This window comes from Aquarana catesbeiana, linkage group LG06 (assembly GCF_042186555.1).
Source record: "Aquarana catesbeiana isolate 2022-GZ linkage group LG06, ASM4218655v1, whole genome shotgun sequence".
NCBI lineage: Eukaryota > Metazoa > Chordata > Amphibia > Anura > Ranidae > Aquarana > Aquarana catesbeiana.
Window position 1 is genome coordinate 24,177,726 of NC_133329.1, and position 22,684 is coordinate 24,200,409.

A 22,684-nucleotide genomic window follows, 5' to 3' on the forward strand; every position below is an offset into this window, starting at 1 on the left:
GGTGGGTTTTGTGAAGGGAAGACAGGCTCCCGATGGCACTAGGAGGATGATCAATATAATACATCATGCTGAGGCCTGTCGGGTGCCTTCTCTGCTCCTTGCTCTGGATGCTGAGAAGGCATTCGACAGAGTCCATTGGGAATTTCTCTCCCTGGTACTGTCTAAATTTGGGGTGTCTGGGGCAATGCATTCTGCTATTATGACACTATACCATAATCCCTCGGCGAGGGTGTATACTGGTGGCGTACTGTCTGGGTCCTTCGACCTTTCGAATGGCACGAGGCAGGGTTGCCTGCTATCCCCAATCATATTCTCCCTGGCAATAGAACCCTTTGCTGAGGCCATCAGATCTGATTCCCTTATCAAGGGATTAATAGTGGGACAAGCTGAACACAAAATAGGTCTGTTCGCAGACGACATTATTCTTTCCCTTTCCAAGCCCTATACTTCCCTACATAGAATCCAACAATTAATAGAAGAATTTGGGAGAGTCTCTTACTATAAAGTCAACTCCCATAAATGCCAAATACTTACCATGGGAATACCCCAAGAACAAATTACTCTACTGAACCAAACTTTCCCATATACCTGGAGTTCTAAATCTATAGCATATCTAGGAATACAACTTTCCTATCCAGCTAACTCAATCTATGAGGTTAATTTCCCCCCCTTACTGACTAAAATCACTGAAGATCTACGGCGAATAGGGAAAACCCATCTTTCATGGGTAGGAAGATCAGCTGCCTTCAAAATGCAAGTTCTCCCACGGATATTGTATTTATTTAGAACACTCCCTATCCATATCCCTAACTCCTTCTTCAATAAATGCAACACCCTATTAAGGGAATACATATGGCAAAGCAAAAATAGGAGGATTGCTCTTTCCTCATTACAACTACTGAAAAAGAATGGTGGGATAGGTTTACCGGACCTCCTGGGCTACTACAATGCGTCCTTGCTAGACCAAGTTAAACATTTGGTTCAAAAACCAGGTGACAAACTGTGGGTCAACATAGAACAAAGCTTTACGAAACACCAGGACTTTCTAGCGCTATTAGCCGCATCCCTCATGTCCCCTTTCGTTGTTTCCACTGTGCCTCATCCCACACTGGGAGCCACCCTAAGGGCCTGGCGCACTCTAGCTACCAGTGTGGCCCACACTGAAAACACTTATAAATTAGACATACCGGTTAAAACATATGAATGGCTCATCAGTGGTTTTGATGTAAGGGATTGTCACAAAAGGGGTATAAACTTTCTACAAAACCTACGACAAAGCGAACTACCTTCCGATACTTATAGGTTAATGCAAATCAATCATTTTCATGCGACTACCAAATGCAAAGACTACATAGAAATCCCAAAACCTATTTGGGAATTCCTACAGGGGAAATCACACACATCCATTAGGGGGATTTCCTTTTTTTACAACACTTTGAAGCATCCAACACTGACGACCAAAACACCGGACATGCTCAAATGGGAAAAAGACCTAGAGAAAGAATTCTCTCTGCATCAATGGTTGAAATCCATACACCTGAGTTACAGTATGTCCTCCTGTGCTGATCACTGGGAATCCTTTCAAAAAATTTATCACAGGTGGTACATGACCCCTTACAGATTGTCTAAAATCTTTCCCGAATCCACTAACAAATGTTGGAGAGGATGCGATCAAACAGGGAACCTGTTCCATGTGTTGTGGAACTGTCCTCTCATAACGACCTTTTGGGAAAATATAGCCATGATTTTAAGCGAAATCATAGGGCATTATACGCCACTGACTCCAGCACTGGCTCTCCTGAATATAGATCTAGATACGTATCCCCTTACAGTTAGAACTGTAATAGCCCACGTACTGTTTGCAGCTAGAACAGCCTTAGAGAGTAAATGGAAAACCTCTACCCTTCCTACTATGAGAGAAATAACTACAAGAGTTAATACACAGTGCCAATATGAAAAATTATTGGCGTTCAAAAAACTTAGAGCTCACCACTTTGTAAGATCTTGGCAAGCTTGGTTCCTCTACCCAGAGGCATCTACAGACCTTAAACCATAACTTTGCCAAACCCAAGGTCTTGTATTCTGATTACTGTGGTATCTGAATTAAATGATGGTAACTATATTTTTCTTTACCTTCCCCTTAGATATAGTTTTAGTTGCCCTCAGTTTACTCTAATTTTGTTCTTGTGTTATGCAAAATTTTGAGTATCACAATATATGATACTTCTGAGCAACTTGTATACTACGGTTAATGTATCCAGATATCTGTATAAACCCTTCACAGTATGATCCCGTTAGGGGTGAAGGGGTAACTGTATTCGACTACTACAATAGAGGATACAGACCTAGTACTTCTCCGTAATAGGCCAAACTTCCGAATGTGATAGGCTTATGCGACAGTTCCTTATCTCACTGTTACCAATTTTCTATCAGTTTTGTATGACGAATCTATACTTGTTATAATTTTTTTGTGTACTGTCTTGTCTTTATTGTAATTGACAGTAAACCCCAATAAACAAATTTGAAAGAAAAAAAAAAAGACCCAACAATGTGAGTAAAGAGTCCCGGGATCAGTGGGAAGGGCCCCCAAGGTTGAAAGGCTGGAGGTGGGGGGGGGCCCTTCATGGTTTCTTGGAAAATCAGAAATCCTGGTATTCATAATCATAACTGTACATTTATATAGAGAAAACATTATAATACAAAGAAATATAAGGTGCTAAATGTTATTTCTCTTTGTTGTGTGAATTTGTTGTAGACACAATCCCCTCACCTCTGTGATGATAGGAGGGGACATGCAATGTGACTGGAACTCACCTTCAGGTGTTTTATCTTTGTTAGGTGCCCCATCAGTCTTCACACTATCATTTCCAGGAGCACCTGATAAAGATAAGAAGGAACTGTGTGTGATACAAATAACATTACTGTAACCATTATCATATGATAAACACATTACTATCAATGTGAAATATCAAACAGACCTAAAATATGAATAAATAGGATTAATAAATGGGTTAATGGTATTCCAGATCAGCTCACATCTGATTATTTGGGTAGGTCTGGGGTTTTTGTGTGGTCAGTCAATGTCAATGTATTAAACTCCCTTCCCAAATCATATAAAGCTTGTATTTTTAACATCAAATGCATTACTTTGCATTTTTTGACATTAAACCTCATTTGCCATGAAGTTTTCCATTCCATTATTTTTTTTAGGTCTTCTTGTAAGGTTTTCACATCCTGCACAGAAGATATTGCCCTGCTTAACTCTGTACAATCCGCAAATACTGAGATTGTGCGGTTTATCCCATCCTCCAGATCGTTTATGAATAAATTAAACAGAATTGGTCCCAGGACAGATCCTTGGGGGGGCCCACTTACCACACCAGACCATTCTAAGTACCCAAAATTTATTACCACCCTTTGGACCCACCCTTGTAGCCAGTTTTCAATCCTAAATAGATAAGGGGCGGGGCCACGGCAGGTGTGGTGGTGATTGACGATAGCTCTACATTGGGGGACATTTTTTTTTTATTAAAGGAATTGTCAAAAACTGTGTGTTTATTTTTTATGCTTTTTTTGGTGAATGAGTATGGGGTACAATGTACCCCATACTTATTCACATATCGGGGGGCATGATCTGTGGGCCCCCTTGTTAACCACTTCAAAACATGGCACTTACACCCCTTTCCTGCCCACACCAATTTTCAGCTTTCAGTGCTCTTACATTTTGAATGACAATTACTCAGTCATGCAACGCTGTACCCAAACAAAATTTTTATCCTTTTTTTCACACAAATAGAGCTTTTTTTGGTGGTATTTAATCACCACTGTTTTATTTTATTTATTTTTTGCGATTTAACCACTTGCCGACCGCCTCCTGTACATTTACGTCGGGACAATGGCACGGCTGGGCAAAATAACGTACCTGTATGTTACTTTGAATTTCCCACCATGTGCCTGCCGCAAGCTCCGTGACCATGCCCACGGGACCCGCCGACTCAATGTCCGCCAGGTGCCTGCGATAGTGTCACGGAGCTGAAGAACGGGGAGATGCCGATGAAAAACACAGCATCTCCCCATTCTGCCTAGTGACAGGACATTGATCATCTGCTCCCTATTATCGGGAGCAGCGATCAGTGTCGTGTCACTGCTAGCCTATCCCCCAGACCATTAGAATCACTCCCTGGGACACACTTAACCCCTCCCCGCCCCTAATGGTTTACCCCTTCCCTGCCAGTGACATTTTTACAGTAATCAATGCAATTTTATAGCATTGATCGCTGTATTAATGCCAATGGTCCCAAAAATGTGTCAAAATTGTCTGATGTGTCCACCATAATGTCGCAGTCACAATGAAAATCGCCGATCATTGCCATTAATAGTAAAAAAATATATTAATAAAAATGCCATAAAACTATCCCCTATTTTGAAAATGCTATAACTTTTGCGCAAACCAATCAATAAGCGCTTATTGCGATTTTTTTGTTTATAGCGCAAAAAATAAAAAACCGCAGAGGTGTTCAAATACCACCAAAAGAAAGTTCTATTTGTGGGGAAAAAGGACGTCATTTTTGTTTGGGAGCCACGCCGCACGACCGCGCAATTGTCAGTTAAAGCGACTCAGTGCCGAATAGCAAAAAGTGCTCTGGTCTTTGGCCAGCCAAATGGTCCGGAGCTGAAGTGGTTAAGAAAAAAAAAGGGCAAAACATTTTGAAAAAAATACACTTTTTTTTAAATTTCTATATAAAATGTTGCAAATATGTATTTTTTGTTCATAAATTTGGGCCAAAATTGTTACTGCTACATATCTTTGGTAAAAATAACCCAAATTAGTGGATATTATTTAGTCTGTGTAAAAGTTCCAAAGTCTACAAGCTATGATGCCAATCATTATAAATTGATCACACCTGATGTACCGATGGCCTATCTAATTTTTTGAGGCCCTGAAATGTCAGTAAAGTACAAATACCCCCCAAATGACCCCTTTTTGGAAAGTAGACAGTAAAAGGTATTTAGTAAGAGGTATAGTGAGTTTTTTTTTCTTTTATCACACACAGTATGTGCATACTTCCAATTACACCCCAAAATACATTTTGATACTCCTTCTGAGTATGGTGATACCACAGGGGTGAGACTTTTACACAGTCTGGCCACATACAGAGGCCCAACATACAGGGAGCACCATCAGGCATTCTAGGTGCATAAATTATGCATCTAATTTCCTGATGACCTATCATATTTGTGAAGGTCCTGGAGCACCAGGACAGTGAAATTACCCATGAAATTACCCCATTTTTGAAAGCAAACACCACAACATATATTCTATGAGGCATAATGAGTCTTTTGAAGGGGTCATTTTTTTTCCAAAAGTTTTTGTAAAATGTTGAAAGAAAATTAAAACTTATTTTTATTTTATTTTTTTTTTTTTACACAAAGTTGTCAATTCATAGGATATTTAGTGTTTAGACCCCCTGATATCTCACCAAAGCCCATCAACGTGGCTCCTAAAAAAACAGTACAACAAACTAAAAAATATAAATTGTAAAATAAATAAATAAATATTGTAAAGAAAAATAACAAAAATAAAAAATGACTGACACCAGTGGTAGAACGCCAAGGATCACAAAGATCATACTTGCGACTGGGCCCTGGCGTTCTGCCATCAGGGGAAGGGCCAAGATGTCATGAAAGGGTCCCGCTGCAGAACTGTAATAAAAGACCCAACAATGTGAGTAAAGAGCCCCGGGATCAGTGGGAAGGGCCCCCAAGGTTGAAAGGCTGGAGGTGGGGGGGGGGGGGGCCCTTCATGGTTTCTTGGAAAATCAGAAATCCTGGTATTCATAATCATAACTGTACATTTATATAGAGAAAACATTATAATACAAAGAAATATAAGGTGCTAAATGTTATTTCTCTTTGTTGTGTGAATTTGTTGTAGACACAATCCCCTCACCTCTGTGATGATAGGAGGGGACATGCAATGTGACTGGAACTCACCTTCAGGTGTTTTATCTTTGTTAGGTGCCCCATCAGTCTTCACACTATCATTTCCAGGAGCACCTGATAAAGATAAGAAGGAACTGTGTGTGATACAAATAACATTACTATAACCATTATCATATAATAAACACATTACTATCAATGTGAAATATCAAACAGACCTAAAATATGAATAAATAGGATTAATAAATGGGTTAATGGTATTCCAGTTCAGCTCACATCTGATTATTTGGGTAGGTCTGGGGTTTTTGTGTGGTCAGTCAATGTCAATGTATTAAACTCCCTTCCCAAATCATATAAAGCTTGTATTTTTAACATCAAATGCATTACTTTGCATTTTTTGACATTAAACCTCATTTGCCATGAAGTTTTCCATTCAATTATTTTTTTTAGGTCTTCTTGTAAGGTTTTCACATCCTGCACAGAAGATATTGCCCTGCTTAACTCTGTACAATCCGCAAATACTGAGATTGTGCGGTTTATCCCATCCTCCAGATCGTTTATGAATAAATTAAACAGAATTGGTCCCAGGACAGATCCTTGGGGGGGCCCACTTACCACACCAGACCATTCTAAGTACCCAAAATTTATTACCACCCTTTGGACCCACCCTTGTAGCCAGTTTTCAATCCTAAATAGATAAGGGGCGGGGCCATGGCAGGTCCGGTGGTGATTTACGATAGCTCTACATTGGGGGACATTTTTTTTTATTAAAGGAATTGTCAAAAACTGTGTGTTTATTTTTTATGCTTTTTTTGGTGAATGAGTATGGGGTACAATGTACCCCATACTTATTCACATATCGGGGGGCATGATCTGTGGGCCCCCTTGTTAACCACTTCAAAACATGGCACTTACACCCCTTTCCTGCCCAGACCAATTTTCAGCTTTCAGTGCTCTTACATTTTGAATGACAATTACTCAGTCATGCAACGCTGTACCCAAACAAAATTTTTATCTTTTTTTCACACAAATAGAGCTTTTTTTGGTGGTATTTAATCACCACTGTTTTATTTTATTTATTTTTTGCGATTTAACCACTTGCCGACCGCCTCCTGTACATTTACGTCGGGACAATGGCACGGCTGGGCAAAATAACGTACCTGTATGTTACTTTGAATTTCCCACCATGCGCCTGCCGCAAGCTCCGTGACCATGCCCACGGGACCCGTCGACTCAATGTCCGCCGGGTGCCTGCGATAGTGTCACGGAGCTGAAGGACGGGGAGATGCCGATGTAAACACAGCATCTCCCCATTCTGCCTAGTGACAGGACATTGATCATCTGCTCCCTATTATTGGGAGCAGCGATCAGTGTCGTGTCACTGCTAGCCTATCCCCCAGACAGTTAGAATCACTCCCTGGGACACACTTAACCCCTCCCTGCCCCCTAATGGTTAACCCCTTCCCTGCCAGTGACATTTTTACAGTAATCAATGCAATTTTATAGCATTGATCGCTGTATTAATGCCAATGGTCCCAAAAATGTGTCAAAATTGTCTGATGTGTCCACCATAATGTCGCAGTCACAATAAAAATCGCTGATCACCGCCATTAATAGTAAAAAAATATATTAATAAAAATGCCATAAAACTATCCCCTATTTTGTAGACGCTATAACTTTTGCGCAAACCAATCAATAAGCGCTTATTGCGATTTTTTTTACCAAAAATTGTTGAAGAATACATATCTGCCTAAACTGAGGAAAAAAAATGTTTTTTTATATATTTTTTGGGGATATTTATTATAGCAAAAAGTAAGAAATAATGCGTTTTTTTCAAAATTGATGCTCTTTTTTTGTTTATAGCGCAAAAAATAAAAACCGCAGAGGTGATCAAATACCACCAAAAGAAAGATCTATTTGTGGAGAAAAAAGGACGTCATTTTTGTTTGGGAGCCACGCCGCAAGACCGCGCAATTGTCAGTTAAAGCGACTCAGTGCCGAATAGCAAAAAGTGCTCTGGTCTTTGGCCAGCCAAATGGTCCGGAGCTGAAGTGGTTAAGAAAAAAAAGGGCAAAACATTTAGGAAAAAATACAATTTTTTTCTTTTAATTTCTATATAAAATGTTGCAAATATGTATTTTTTGTTCATAAATTTGGGCCAAAATTGTTACTGCTACATATCTTTGGTAAAAATAACCCAAATTAGTGGATATTAATTAGTCTGTGTAAAAGTTCCAAAGTCTACAAGCTTTGATGCCAATCATTATAAATTGATCACACCTGACGTACCGATGGCCTATCTAATTTTTTGAGGCCCTGAAATGTCAGGAAAGTACAAATACCCCCCAAATGACCCCTTTTTGGAAAGTAGACAGTAAAAAGTATTTAGTAAGAGGTATGGTGAGTTTTTTTTCTTATATCACACACAGTATGTGCATACTTCCAATTACACCCCAAAATACATTTTAATACTCCTTCTGAGCATGGTGATACCACAGGGGTGAGACTTTTACACAGTCTGGCCACATACAGAGGCCCAACATACAGGGAGCACCATCAGGCATTCTAGGTGCATAAATTATGCATCTAATTTCCTGATGACCTATCATATTTGTGAAGGTCCTGGAGCACCAGGACAGTGAAATTACCCATGAAATGACCCCATTTTTGAAAGCAAACACCACAACATATATTCTATGAGGCATAATGAGTCTTTTGAAGGGGTCATTTTTTTCCAAAAGTTTTTGTAAAATGTTGAAAGAAAATTAAAACTTATTTTTATTTTAGTTTTTTTACACAAAGTTGGCAATCCATAAGATATTTAGTGTTTAGACCCCCTGATATCTCACCAAAGCCCATCAACGTGGCTCCTAAAAAAACAGTATAACATAATAACAAATATAAATTGTAAAAAAAATAAATAAAATATGGTAAAGAAAAATAACAAAGATAAAAAATGACTGACACCAGTGGTAGAACGCCAAGGATCACAAAGATCATATTTGCGACTGGGCACTGGGGTTCTGCCATCAGGGGAAGGGCCAAGATGACATGAAAGGGTCCCACTGCAGGACTGTAATAAAAGGCCCAACAATGTGAGTAAAGAGCCCCGGGATCAGTGGGAAGGGCCCCCGAGCTTGAAAGGCTGGAGGTTGGTGGGGGGGGCCTTCATGGTTTCTTGGAAAATCAGAAATGATGGTATTCATAATCATAACTGTACATTTATATAGAGAAAACATTATAATACAAAGAAATATAAGGTGCTAAATGTTATTTCTCTTTGTTGTGTGAATTTGTTGTAGACACAATCCCCTCACCTCTGTGATGATAGGAGGGGACATGCAATGTTACTGGAACTCACCTTCAGGTGTTTTATCTTTCTTAGGTGCCCCATCAGTCTTCACACTATCATCATTTCCAGTAGCACCTGATAAAGATAAGAAGGAACTGTGTGTGATACAAATAACATTACTGTAACCATTATCATATGATAATCACATTACTATCAATGTGAAATAGCAAACAGACCTAAAATATGAATAAATAAGATTAATAAATGTGTTAATGATTTTCCAGTTCAGCTCACATCTGGTTATTTGGGTAGGAATATATCTAAAAGGAATCATAGATCTCATTGTATAATACATCTGATTGAATGGAAACACTAAAAGTGAAACGTAGGCGTGGCACTGTTCTAATTTGGAATTAGACACTTTTTGTAGTAAACCCGTTGTGTTACACCCTCTGCAGTTCTCCGGAACTTAGTGGGTGTGTAAGGAATTTAATCAACACGATACAAAAAAGGTATATACATAAGATTTCAACAAAAAACATTTATACCTATATGTGTGTGTTACACCCTCTGCAGAGTGTAATACCTTGTGAGGTTTACAAATAGTGTGATGAGACCAAATGAGTGATGGTACAAAACGGTGTAATTGAAATCTTTGAAATGTGTTTCACCCTCTGGTAAGTTCAGACAAAAATGATTATGTGCAATGAATGATAAATGACATATTATAGTAGATAATACATATCCTAATAGATCAATATGCACAAAAAAGTGACTAGTGCTCAAAAAGTGTCCAGTGCTTATTATAAAACAAAGTGACTTGTGCTCATAAAACGTCCAGTGCTTAGAAAAAGATGATGTTTTTGAGAAACTTTTTATTTAGGTGACAGCTGGTGATCCTTATTCGTGCTCTTATTGTGAATGCACCCAAAAAGCCTCACCCCCCCAGGGGTACTGAGCAGTCACAGTATCTGCCACTGTGCAGCAATCCTTGGTAACCCTGGTCTTTACTTTAAATGTTGTTGGAGACGTTTTATTTGTTCATCATGTATGGGAGAGAAGGGATGCCCCTAGCGTAATTCCGTATTTATAGTATATTTATTTATTCAATAAGAAATATACTCACATTTTATACAGTATGTTAAAAGCATGTAAACGTGGGTGAATGGATGCCGTCAGAATCCTATTTTCTTTTGACTGGAAGTGACGCAAAAGACGTTCGTAACCTCGCCCTACGCGTTTTGTCATCAGGCGTCAACAGGAGCTCATCATACAGGGAATTGAAAATATCTCCTAAACCATGCAGGTTTAGAAGATATTACCAGCACCTACAGGTAAGCCTTAATATAGGTTTACCTGTAGGTGAAAGTGGTTGTAAAGGGTTTACAACCACTTTAAGAACCTTAAGAGAACCTTAAGAGAACATCCTAGTGATTTTACAATGTTTTCTATGTATTTAATTGTGTAAAATAAATTTATTAGAAAGTATTATGTGTAGGAATTTCTCAATGGTACCAGGATAATCCGTCATGTTGGTTCTTTGTATGAAACAAGACCAATGGATCCGCTCACCCGACCAGCATGCGACCATTATACGAGTATCTCCACTTGCTGGGTCATAGGAGGAAAGCTCTGCGCTCGTAGATGTACATCTCACAGGGAGCCAGGCTGTCTGCCGACATCAGTACTCAATGGTTCAGGCCTCTCACAGGGGTTAGAGCGGTCTTCGATCGTTTTTGATCTATTTGGCTGTGAGTCAGCATAGCTGTGCCTGTACATAAGATGGTGTCAGCTGTCTCAGTAGGTATATCAGACATGGGCAGATGTGTGGAGCTGCGTCACTCACGTGGTGTAGGGACCTCCTACATGTTTCACCCAATCAGCTTGAGCTTTGTCTTTTTTTTTTTTTTTTTGGAAGAACACAATTGTCTAAAATGACTTTATATGATGTGGTACAGGACCCTTCATTGGAGACCCCTGAACTCTATAATTCTGGGGGGGGGGGGGGGGGGGGGTAATACATTTTTTGAGTGGCCTTATAAATAAATGCTTCCTTATTAGGCAACAAATGTCAAAATGGATGTGGATTCTCATTCCATAATTCTATTTGGACACACTAAGTTTAATTCACAAGCAGAAGAATCTTTATTTTCAGCTATGTGACAGCACAGTGGTGTAGTGGTTAGTACTTCCATCTAGCATCCCTAGGGTAGCTGATTCAAAACCCAACCAGGGCATTACCTGCCTGGAGTTTGCATAGGGTTGTCATCTTTTCTTCAAGCCAAACCCAAACACTTTAGCGCTGCACAGCAATTATTTTTTTGTATAAACTATACATATATTTTGCTATTAAATAACATTTCTAATTATATGAAGTTAAAAACAAGAGTTCCCCTTTACATCAGAGTCTGCAGATTTCCCCCTTTACATCAGAGTCCACAGAGTTCCCCTTTTACATTTGGATCTGCAGAGTTCCCCTTTTACATCTGAATCCGCAGAGTTCCCCTTTTACATGTGGATCCGCAGAGTTCCCCTTTTATATATGAATCTGCAAAGTTCCCCTTTTACATCTGGATCTGCAGAGTTCCCTTTTTACATCTGGATCTGCAGAGTTCCCCTTTTACATCTGGATCCGCAGAGTTCCCCTTTTACATCTGGATCCGCAGAGTTCCCCTTTTACATCTGGATCTGCAGAGTTCCCCTTTTATATATGAATCCGCAGAGTTCCCTTTTTACATCTGGATCTGCAGAGTTCCCCTTTTACATCTGGATCCGCAGAGTTCCCCTTTTACATTTGGATCTGCAGAGTTCCCCTTTTACATTTGGATCCGCAGAGTTCCCCTTTTACATTTGGATCTGCAGAGTTCCCCTTTTACATCTGGATCTGCAGAGTTCCCTTTTACATTTGGATCCGCAGAGTTCCCCTTTTACATTTGGATCCGCAGAGTTCCCCTTTTACATTTGGATCTGCAGAGTTCCCCTTTTACATTTGGATCTGCAGAGTTCCCCTTTTACATCTGGATCCGCAGAGTTCCCCTTTTACATCTGGATCCGCAGAGTTCCCCTTTTACATCTGGATCTGCAGAGTTCCCCTTTTACATCTGGATCTGCAGAGTTCCCCTTTTATATCTGGATCCGCAGAGTTCCCCTTTTAAATCTGAATCTGCAGAGTTCCCCTTATACATCTGAATCTGCAGAGTTCACCTTTTACATTTGGATCCGCAGAGTCCCCGTTTTACATTTGGATCCGCAGAGTTCCCCTTTTACATCTGAATCTGCGGAGTTCCCCTTTTACATTTGGATCTGCAGAGTTCTCCTTTTACATTTGGATCTGCAGAGTTCTCCTTTTACATCTGAATCCACTTGCAGAGTTATCTTACACTGTAAGGGGGGACTCTGCAGACTCTGATGTAAGGGAGAACTCTGGGAACTCTAACATAAGGGGTGCTCTGGGAACCCTGATTTAAGGGGGAACACTTAGTACTCTGATATACGGAGAGGACTCTGATGTAAGGGGGAACACTGTGTCCTCTGGTGTAAAGGGGAACTCTGATGTAAGGGGTGCTCTGAGTGCTCTTGGTGTACTCAGAGGAAGGAGAAGAGGGGATACTCCAGTCACAGACAGGGATGGATGGTGAGCTCATCCAGATGTATCTGAGGCTGCTGGATTTCAAATTTCTGGCCCCCACTTTCCTTTTCTGAGGAAAAGCGCCGGGTATTGGAGTGTGGGCAGGCCCAGAGGGGTAGGGGGGAGGAAGAGGAGCAGATCGAGCTCTCTCTCCTCTCCTGTCTGTGTGTGTGTAGGGGGGGATTGTTAGTGCTGGCTTTGGGCAGTGAGAAAGAGTGTAACAGACAGTATCGGCTAATGCCGTGTACACACGAGCAGAATGTCTGTCAGAAAAAGACTGATGGGAGCTTTTCATCGTATAATCCAACCCTGTGTAGGCCCCATCGGACTTTTTCTGTTGAAAATTCATACGGACTTAGATAGAGAACATGTTCTAAATTTTTCAGACAGAACTAATTACTATCTGGTAACCCGCTCATCTGTATGCTGTTCTGACGCACCAAAAACGACACATGCTCTGAAGCAAGTACGAGACGGAAGCTATTGGCTATTGGCTATTGAACTTCCTTTTTCTACTCCCGTTGTGTGTGTTGTACATCACGGAGTTCTGGACGGTCGGACTTTGGTGTGACCGTGTGTATGCAAGACAGCTTGAGCGGAATTCCATCGGAACTCCGTCAGAAAAACCTTCAGAGTTTATTCCGACGGCAAAACCGGTCGTGTGTACGCGGCATTAGACTACTGCAGCCAGCAACCCTGCTGGGAAGTCATAGTCCGGTCTGAATAATGTGTCCGGGTTTGAGGCAGTCTGAAACCCGGACGCATGATTCCAAACCCGAACTGTCCGAGTGAATCCCAGACAGGTGGCAACCCTAAGTTTGCATGTTCTCCCTGTGCCTGTGTGGGTTTCCCCCGAGGTACTCCAGTTTCCTCCCACAGTCCAAAGACATGCTGGTAGGTTGGTTGGATCTTGTCTAAATTGGCCCCTGGTATATGAATGCGAGTTAGGGACCTTAGATTGTAAGCTCCTTGAGGGTAGGGACCGATGTGCATATATATATATATATATATATATATATATATATATATATATATAAAGCACGGCATAAATTAACAGTGCTATAAAAGTACCCATAATAAATAAATAAAATGTGACTAATTTTTAAATCTCATCCTTATCCTGATTTATTATTTTTGTGAATTGAGTCTTGAGTCACCTGACTGTCACAGCATTATTAGCTTGTTGGACATTCAAAAACCATCAAATTGAAAAAATATGTATGTAAAGACAGTGGGGGGTTCATTTACGAACGGCAAATCCACTTTGCACTACAAGTCCAGTCGCTGTAGATCTGATGGGAAGATCTGAAATGAGGGGAAGCTCTGCTGATTTTATCATCCAATCATGTGCAAGCTAAAATTATGTTTTTTTATTTTCCTTGCATGTCCCCCTCTGATCTACAGCGACTGCACTTCCAAGTGCACTTTCAGTGTACCTGTAGTGCAAAGTGGATTTGCCTTTAGTAAATAACCTCCTATATGTTTTAAACTGTACATAAATATAGAAATATGAGTTTATGATGTATGTCTATAGGAAACTTACCTAAAAAAGTCCAATGGAAAGAAAATTGGCAGTAGTGTACATTCCAGAACCATGGCCCTTAACCGGTTCCCAACCGGCTGCCGCAGTTGTACTGCGGCAGAATGGCCCCCCTGGGCGAGCCGCCGTAACTGTACATTAGCCCTTTAAAACATTGTAAGACGCTGTAAGACATGCCCGCATCGTGTGCCCGGAGTACCCGTGATCGCTCAGGACAGAGCGAGAACCAGGATCTATGTGTGTAAACACACAAATCCCGGTTCTCTCAGGGCAGAGGAGACAGATCGTGTGTTCATACTTAGTATAAACACCAATTGGTCTCCTCCGCTAGTCACTCCCATCCCCCCTACAGTTAGAACTCACCTAGGGAACACATTTAACCCCTTGATTGCCCCCTAGTGTTAACCCCTTCCCTGCCAGTGACATTTACACAGTAATCAGTGCATTTTTATAACACTGATCGCTGCATTAATATGAATGGTCCCACAAATGTGTCAAAAGTGTCCGATCTGTCCACCGCAATATATCAGTCCCGATAAAAATCGCAGATCTTCACCATTACTAAAAAAAAATTATTAATAATAAAAATGACAAATCTTTCCTCTATTTTGTAGACGCTATAACTTTTGCGCAAACCAATCAATATCCGCTTATTGCATTTTTATTACCAAAAATATGTAGAAGAATACATATCGGCCAAACCGAGGAAAAAAATTTGTTTTTTTGAAAAAAAAATGTGGGATATTTATTATAGCAAATACTAAAAGATATTGTGTTTTTTTTTTCAAAATTGTCACTGTTCTTTGTTGTTTATAGCGCAAAAAAAAATAAATAAAAAACGCAAATACCACCAAAATAAAGCTATAAAGCTCTATTTGTGGGCAAAAAAAAAAGGACGTCAATTTTGTTTGGGTGCAACGTCGCACGACCGCGCAATTGTCAGTTAAAGCGACGCAGTGCCGAATCTCAAAAAATTACCTGGTCATTGAGCAGCCAAATCTTCCGGGGCTGAAGTGGTTAATATACATTAGATTGCCCCCTCACTGTCACCATTAATAGAGTTGCATACCCCCCCCCCCCCCTATTTTCATGAATATAGAGTTGCTTCTTTTGCTGGGTATAACATCCTCCACTCTTCTAGGAAGACTTTCCACAAAGGTTTTGGAGAGTGTTTTTTGAAATATATGCCCATTTGTGAGATCAGTTACTGATGTTGGATGAGAAGACCTGGCTCACAATTGTCATTCCAATTCATCCCAAAGGTGTTCAGTAGGGTTGAGGTCAGGGCTCTGTGAAGGCCATTCAAGTTCCTCCATGGCACACTGGTCACCATGTCTTTATGGAGCTGGCATTGTACACAGAAGCACAGTCATGTTGGAACAGAAAAGGGTCTTCACCAAAACTGTTAGCACATGAGCACAATTGTAGGATGTGGTATTAACAGGACCCTTCACTGGAGACACCTGAACTCCATTGTTCCAAGGGGTGACCACAATTTTTTTGGCCATATAGGGGGTCATTTACTATAGAGCTGTGCTGCTAATTAGCGCTAATTTGCAGCAATTTAGCGTTAATTAGCGCTAAAACGGTATTCACTATAGCGCTGCTGAGAAAATACTCCCAATATCGAATTTACTATAGTTCCCTGAAACCAAATAGTGCCCAAACCCTTACTCTGCTAAAACCTGGAGTAGTGCACATGGAAATAATGTTTAGAGCATGATATAATTGCCTAAATGGTACTGAAATATGTGGTATATAGATTATCTGCTTTTAAATTGTGTGAAAAAGTGATTTCTACACTGAAATATCTTTAAAAGTCTGAGAAGAGATAAATTCCCCGTTTTTGTACAACTAGGTGCCAACACAACTGAGCATGCTCAGACCTGAAAATAACTCTCATTTTAACTCAAGTGTCTTTTTTAGCAGGAGCTATAGTAAATACCAAAATGAGAGCAAATTAGAGAGCCTTTTTTGGAAGTGAAAATCTGTTCTATTCTACTTGTAGTCCAAATGAAGTATTAACCATTGATTCTAATGGAACAATTGTAACTTTCACAAAAAACCTTTTAATGTTGAGATGAAATGTATCTTTTTCTGAAATAAATTTTCCTTTGCAACATTGTTGCTTCTACTTAAAATATTTAGATTTTAAGAATGCTACAATGTGGAATGTTTTGATGTTTTGGTAAAATATATTTTTCTCTGTCACTTTCACTTGTTACTCTCCATCTCACTACAATCTTTACCCCAAACTCACACAGGTGTCTTTACAATCCACAAACAATACCATTGCTGATGCAAATTTAAAATGAATCACAATTTTTTGTGCTTTTTATTATTTCCAAATATTCATAATTTGAGCCCAAAAAATGTGATATGTGTACCAACATCAGAAATCAAAATGTAATTCCCAAAAATTTGAGGGTAATATTCTACTCTCACCAACAAAAAAACACCAAATATCACAGAATAAATCAAGAAGAATAACTCTTGAGTAATGGAATTCCATCACCTGTATGTCCATAGAAATGCAGTATTTATGTTTTTTTATGTGTAGTTATGTGTAGGAGGTTCTCATCTGCGGCAGCTCTGTGGCTTAGAGGTTAGAACTTCTGCTTAGTATCCCTGACATGTCAAATCCCAAACATGCTGCTTCATGTAGAGAAGTTGTCTCATCTCCCAGGTCCTATAACTATGTCTAAATGTAGTATTTATGTGTAGGAGGGTTCCACCACCATTGTAAATATTTTTCAGATACACTATTTAGCCAAAAGTATTGGGACGCCTGCCTTTACACACACATGAACTTTAATGGCAGCCCAGTCTTAGTCCGCAGGGTTAAAATTTGATTTGGCCCACCCTTTGCAGCTAGAACAGCTTCGGGGAAGGCTGTCCACAAGGTTTAGTGTGCCTATGGGAATGTTCGATCATTCTTCCTGAAGTGCACTTGGAAGAATGGTCAAACATTCCCATAGACACACTCCTAAACCTTGTGGGCGGCCTTCCCAGAAGAGTTGAAGCTGTTATAGCTGCAAAGGGTGGGCCAAATGAGTTTTAAACTCTATGGACTTATACTGGGATGCCATTACAGTTCATGTGCATTTAAAGGCAGGCATCCCAATACTTAGGCCAATATATCGTATATTGCTTGTGACACTGAGCATGGCTATGGACTTAGGGTTGGTTCACACCACAGAGATGCAGAGAACATGTGTGGGGTTGCCTGGTGGCTAAGTGAGTAGCAGTTCTGTCTAGCAGCACATGAGATGTTGGTTCAATTCCCCAACATGCTAATCCTTGTGTTGAAGTTTATATGTTCTCCCTGTGTGGGTTTCTCACTACAATCCAAAGACATGCTGGCATTTTATTTGTCTCCTGTCAAAATAGGTTCTAATGTAAGAAAGTTAATTTTGGACTTTATATTGGAAGCTCATTGCAGCCAGGGACTGATGTTAATGTTTATTAGCACTAATCATGCCCAGGGACTTGGACATTTCAAATTTTAGGCTTTACACTGCACAGGTACATATGCTTAGAAAACTGTTGCTTTGTTTATGTGGATGCAAATGGACTTTGGTCTTTGTCCTGTAGTTGGAGATTTGCTGCACATAGCCAAGGGCTAACACAGTTGCAAATACTATTATGTGTTCCTGCTCATCAGGTGCAATCACTTTAGACATACATGAAGAGACAGATTGAAAGATACTGGCGGGCGTATACTTCTATTGGGTGTGTCAGTGTGCTAACAATACAACCTCTCTTATATAAAGGCCTGCAGTAGGGGGTTCGTTTGGCCTGAGAAGGTCAGGTTTTTTGCTGTGATTTGTGGGGTAGAAGGAATGATATTGTGCCTATTGACAAATGCCCAACTAGGGATATTTGATGAAATTCTTGTGCATTTTTTCAATCAAAAGTGGGTTTATGTGGCCATGCTGTCAATGTTGTGTGTGTATTGTTCCTGTCTGATCATACAAACATTGTTTGGAAGCATCTGCTGACCTTCTACCCTTTTTGATCTTGTTTAATCGTGTACACCAAAATGCAGCTTCCAGCAGAACATGGTCACCAGTGTATGTATGTGTGGATTGTGGGCTGGTGGTGGGTGTTTTGAATAAGTCTTTTGTAATATTATGTGGGAATGCTTTGTAAGAATGACTGTTAAGTATGTTTCTATAATCTTGCAGATAAAAATGTGATGTGTTGCCCGCTATACACTGAAATTACAGCTGTGTCCACTCTAAGGTTTTGTCAAACTTTAGATTGTAAGCTCCTATGAGCAGGGCCCTTAAAATCCCATTGCTAAATGTAGCACCATATATCCTGAAGCTAGTGAATGAATGTACATTTTTTTTTCAGCTGGTAAAATAAAAGTACATTATCAAGCTTTGTTGTGGTGTGTGTGTTTTTTTTTTCTTCTACTTTTCTTTCTTTTTAGTTTTTGTGGGTGGTGGTTTTGGGAAAGTGCAATATCGCTTATATTTTATTTTAATATGTATTTGTGCACCTAAAAACGAATCTCTTTGCCCTGGTTCACATTGATACTACTTTGAAATTGCGCTACTTCACTTGCAGTAGCACGATTTCAAAGTAGCAAGGGCAGCGTGATTTCAGGTGCTACTTGATAGACATCTGTGTGGCTTCATACACAAATGTCTATTGAAGTTGCTCCTGAAATCGGCAAAAGTAGTGCAGGAACTACTTTAGCAAATTGGTGCGGCGCCACAAAATCGGTGTCGCATCGATTGGAACAGTGCCATTGCTGCCAATAGTCACGCAATTTGATTTCTCAAATCGCATGACAAATTGCTGCAATGTAAACCTAGGCTTCTGCACACCTGCAAGTAAATGATAAAGGTGGAATCTTTATAAATACACCACTATAAATATCATATGATACTCACATTACTCCAAATACACAAGAATGTGAAATAGCAAACAGACCTAAAATATGAATAAATAGCATTAATAAATGGTTTAATGGTCTTCTAGTTCAGCTCACATATGGTTATTTGGGTATGTCTGGGGTTTTTATGTGGTTATTCAATGTCTTAAACTTCCAAGACTTCTTGTCTTAAATCTTTATATGGCTTGCTTTGTACACTACTACTGGAAGAGGAAACGGCCTTCAAGTAGGAAGCTTGAAGTTGGCAGCATTGTACAGCCAGTCTTACATGGACAACATGTCTATATATTATATGTGTCAGCCAATGGCAACTTTACAAATGTTCAAATACTTCTAGGAACTAGAGCTGCACGATTCTGGCCAAAATGAGAATCACATTTTTTTTTGCTTAGAATAAAGATCACGATTCTCGTGGCATAACATCTTTCATATTATACAAAAAAAATTGGGTGAACTTTACTGTTTAGTTTTTAAAGTGTATTTTTTTCTAAAAAATTGCATTTGAAAAACCGCTGCACAAAAACAGTGTTACACAAAATATTGCAACAACCACCATTTTATTCTCTAGGGTCTCTGCAAAATATATTATATATATATATATATATATATGTTTGGGGATTCTAATTAATTTTATAGCAAAAAATAATGATTTTAACATGAAACCAACAAATGTCAGAAAAAGGTTTAGTGTTTAAGTGGTTAAACTTTCCTCATTTATTCCTCCGTACGGGCCACCAAAAAAAACAAACTTTCCTCATTTAGCCCTGGTTTACATTGGAACGACTTGACATGTCAAATCGGCAACAATTGCCGGTGTTCTGCCGAGAAAGTTCCTCTCGGCGGATAAGGACCCCCCTCTACTGCGCAGGCGACGCGCCTGCGCAGTAGGATCCAGCGGAAGTAGCCGAAGGTGAATAGGTGAAAATCAGCTGTACACGGCGCCTGTAAGAGGGCCGCTCGCCACGCTTCGGGCACAGCCTCGCTTGGCTCTTTTTTATTCCCCCTCTAGGTCCACTTGGATGGTGGGGAAGGAATCTGGACCTAGGGCGCAGGCACCGTGTACAGCTGATTGAAGATTGTGAGCTTCGGCTATCTCCGGCGGCTGATAGTAGTTCGTACTGCGCAGTACTGGGGGGTCCTTATCCGCCGAGAGAACTTTCTCGGCAAGACACCGGCAATGGCACTGGGCTCACACACAGTAGTTAATTCCTTTGATCTATTCTAAAGGACAATATGTTACAATGTTTATAGTTAGCTCAGTGGCTGAGGAATGTTGTAATACTTGAAAAATGTTGAGAAGGAAACTATTTGCAAGGCTGATCCTGAAGGTCTCTGCCACATCCCAACAAAATGTAGAGAAAGAAGAAAGCCCCAAGGGATAGTATGGGCAGGGAACCAACAAAGGATCAATGGACAATTAATACGAAAAAAGTATAAAAATATACATTTTATTCAATGTGTAACAATATCGACATCTAAAAACATTCATGAGAATGGGAACAGGAATATAGAAATACAGCTGCTAAATGCTGCAGCAAACAATGACTCGAGACCAAACGTCAGAAGCAAATTGTATCTGCAACAAAAAAACCCTACATGTTTCAGAAAAAACAAAGAGATTTTTTTCTTTTCATGATATATGTTCTTCCTTCTTCAGGGATTCAGGCAAAGCGTGCTGTTATATTTAAATCACATGTTCCTCTACAGTGAAGATGATACACAGCAATAATGTAGGTAGATGGATTCCCACGTCTGGAGGTCCACTAAGTTGGATTGCAACTCTAGGGTGACCCCAATCAGATGGAACTCATTACCCTCTTCAATATACGGTAAGTTTAAATGTGAGGCAGGTCTCCATTTGAGGCCAGGAGTGAGCTGTACCCCCAGGGTGGAGCAGCAAGTCAGAGCTCACAGGAACTGCTCAAAAGACATAGAGGGTACAAATCTTTTTCCTGGATATTCCTCTCACATCCATGCAGGGATAATGCTCATCTCGGCTGCACAGCTGGCAATCACCGACACCCCTCCCCAGTGATCCTTATTATCTCTTGCCATCTTCCCACTGATGATCGCCCAGCCTTCCCCCCCCTACAAGGGGGCACAAAATGGGGGATGAATGGGACGCCTGACTCCGGGTCACTCAGCATCTCTGATCAATCACTCTCAGCTCACCCACCCGCCGATCCACAATACACACAGTCCAGTCCGATCAGGAACATCTCCCAGCCATCCGTCCAAGTCATCACACCGATCACCGATACATTGGAATCACATCCCCATGACCTATACATCGAAATCAGATCGCTGTGACATCATCGTCTTCTACAAACAACCCATCCCATGGCAGGATCAGAGGAATGTATAGAGATGAAGGATCAGAGGACCTCTCCATCACTCCTCTCCCCCCGGGACTTAGGTGCAGTGACCCCGCTCATCACCAATGATAGTCCGCTCCCCTGCTCACACTCTTCATGTCCGTGTACACTATCCATGTCCTCCAGATGAGTGCAGTCAATCCCCAAACACAGCAACCCCAGCAGTGACGGCTGGTTGGTTGGCTGGTCTTATCCTGGGTCTCCTCCTTGCATCACGGCAGCTGTGTCTCTCCTCCCTCTTCCTCTCAGGCCAATAGGATCACTTCTCCTTTCAGACAATCAGGAAACGGGTCTCAGGAACCACTTCCTAATTGGCCGGGAGGAGAATCAGCGTGACAATAGTGAATATTCAATTGCTATTGTCACACAACTAGGTGGGCTCAGGGCACAGTGCTCTGCGTCCTGAGCCCACCCTTTTTTGAAGCCTATTAGAGCCTCTAGCTCTAATCACTTGCTTAAAAAAAAAAAAAAAAAACATAGGAATCCATGCGTCCGTGCCCTGCATGTAGATTAGGGGGCTGGGCGCATGGATAGGGGGTGTCGCCCCTGCACCTGCATTACGGGCTGCCGCTGATAAACTATAAAGATAGATAGATGTACTATGGAAATGGGCAGGCAGGACAGGCAGTTTTTTTTATAACAGCACAAAGCATCATCATTGTAAGTGTATTACTACATGTAGAAGCAGTGGTCTCTCTGCAGAGGTCTGACACACGTTCTGCTAAAGCTGGTTATACTGTAGATGGTTTAAAATTCAGACGGTTTAGCAGGGACTGGCCGAATTTTCAATGCATGTGCAGACATCCTTGTTCGACAGAACAGCTGCTGATCAGTGTCTTGTATGTAGATATGTAATGTATTTGAGTGCTGGTTAAGCTTAACAATAGCCTTTTTGATTAATTATGCAGGGTGTAGGACTTTTAAGGGGATTTCGATTTTAGAGGGCTTGATATATAAATTCATAAAAATAATATGATTATATTATGATTGGGGGAGATTTACT

General features: G+C 40.5%; 1 protein-coding gene across 1 annotated transcript in view; it reads right to left on the reverse strand.

Moving 5' to 3' along the window:
- The window catches only part of LOC141147917 (uncharacterized), a 422,322-nt gene that overhangs the window by 20,394 nt on the left and 379,244 nt on the right, over positions 1-22,684 (reverse strand). Inside the window, exon 7 of the mRNA XM_073635076.1 lies at positions 9,302-9,367. Coding sequence (XP_073491177.1) covers positions 9,302-9,367 — 66 coding nt within the window. The remainder of the gene's footprint in view (positions 1-9,301; positions 9,368-22,684) is intronic.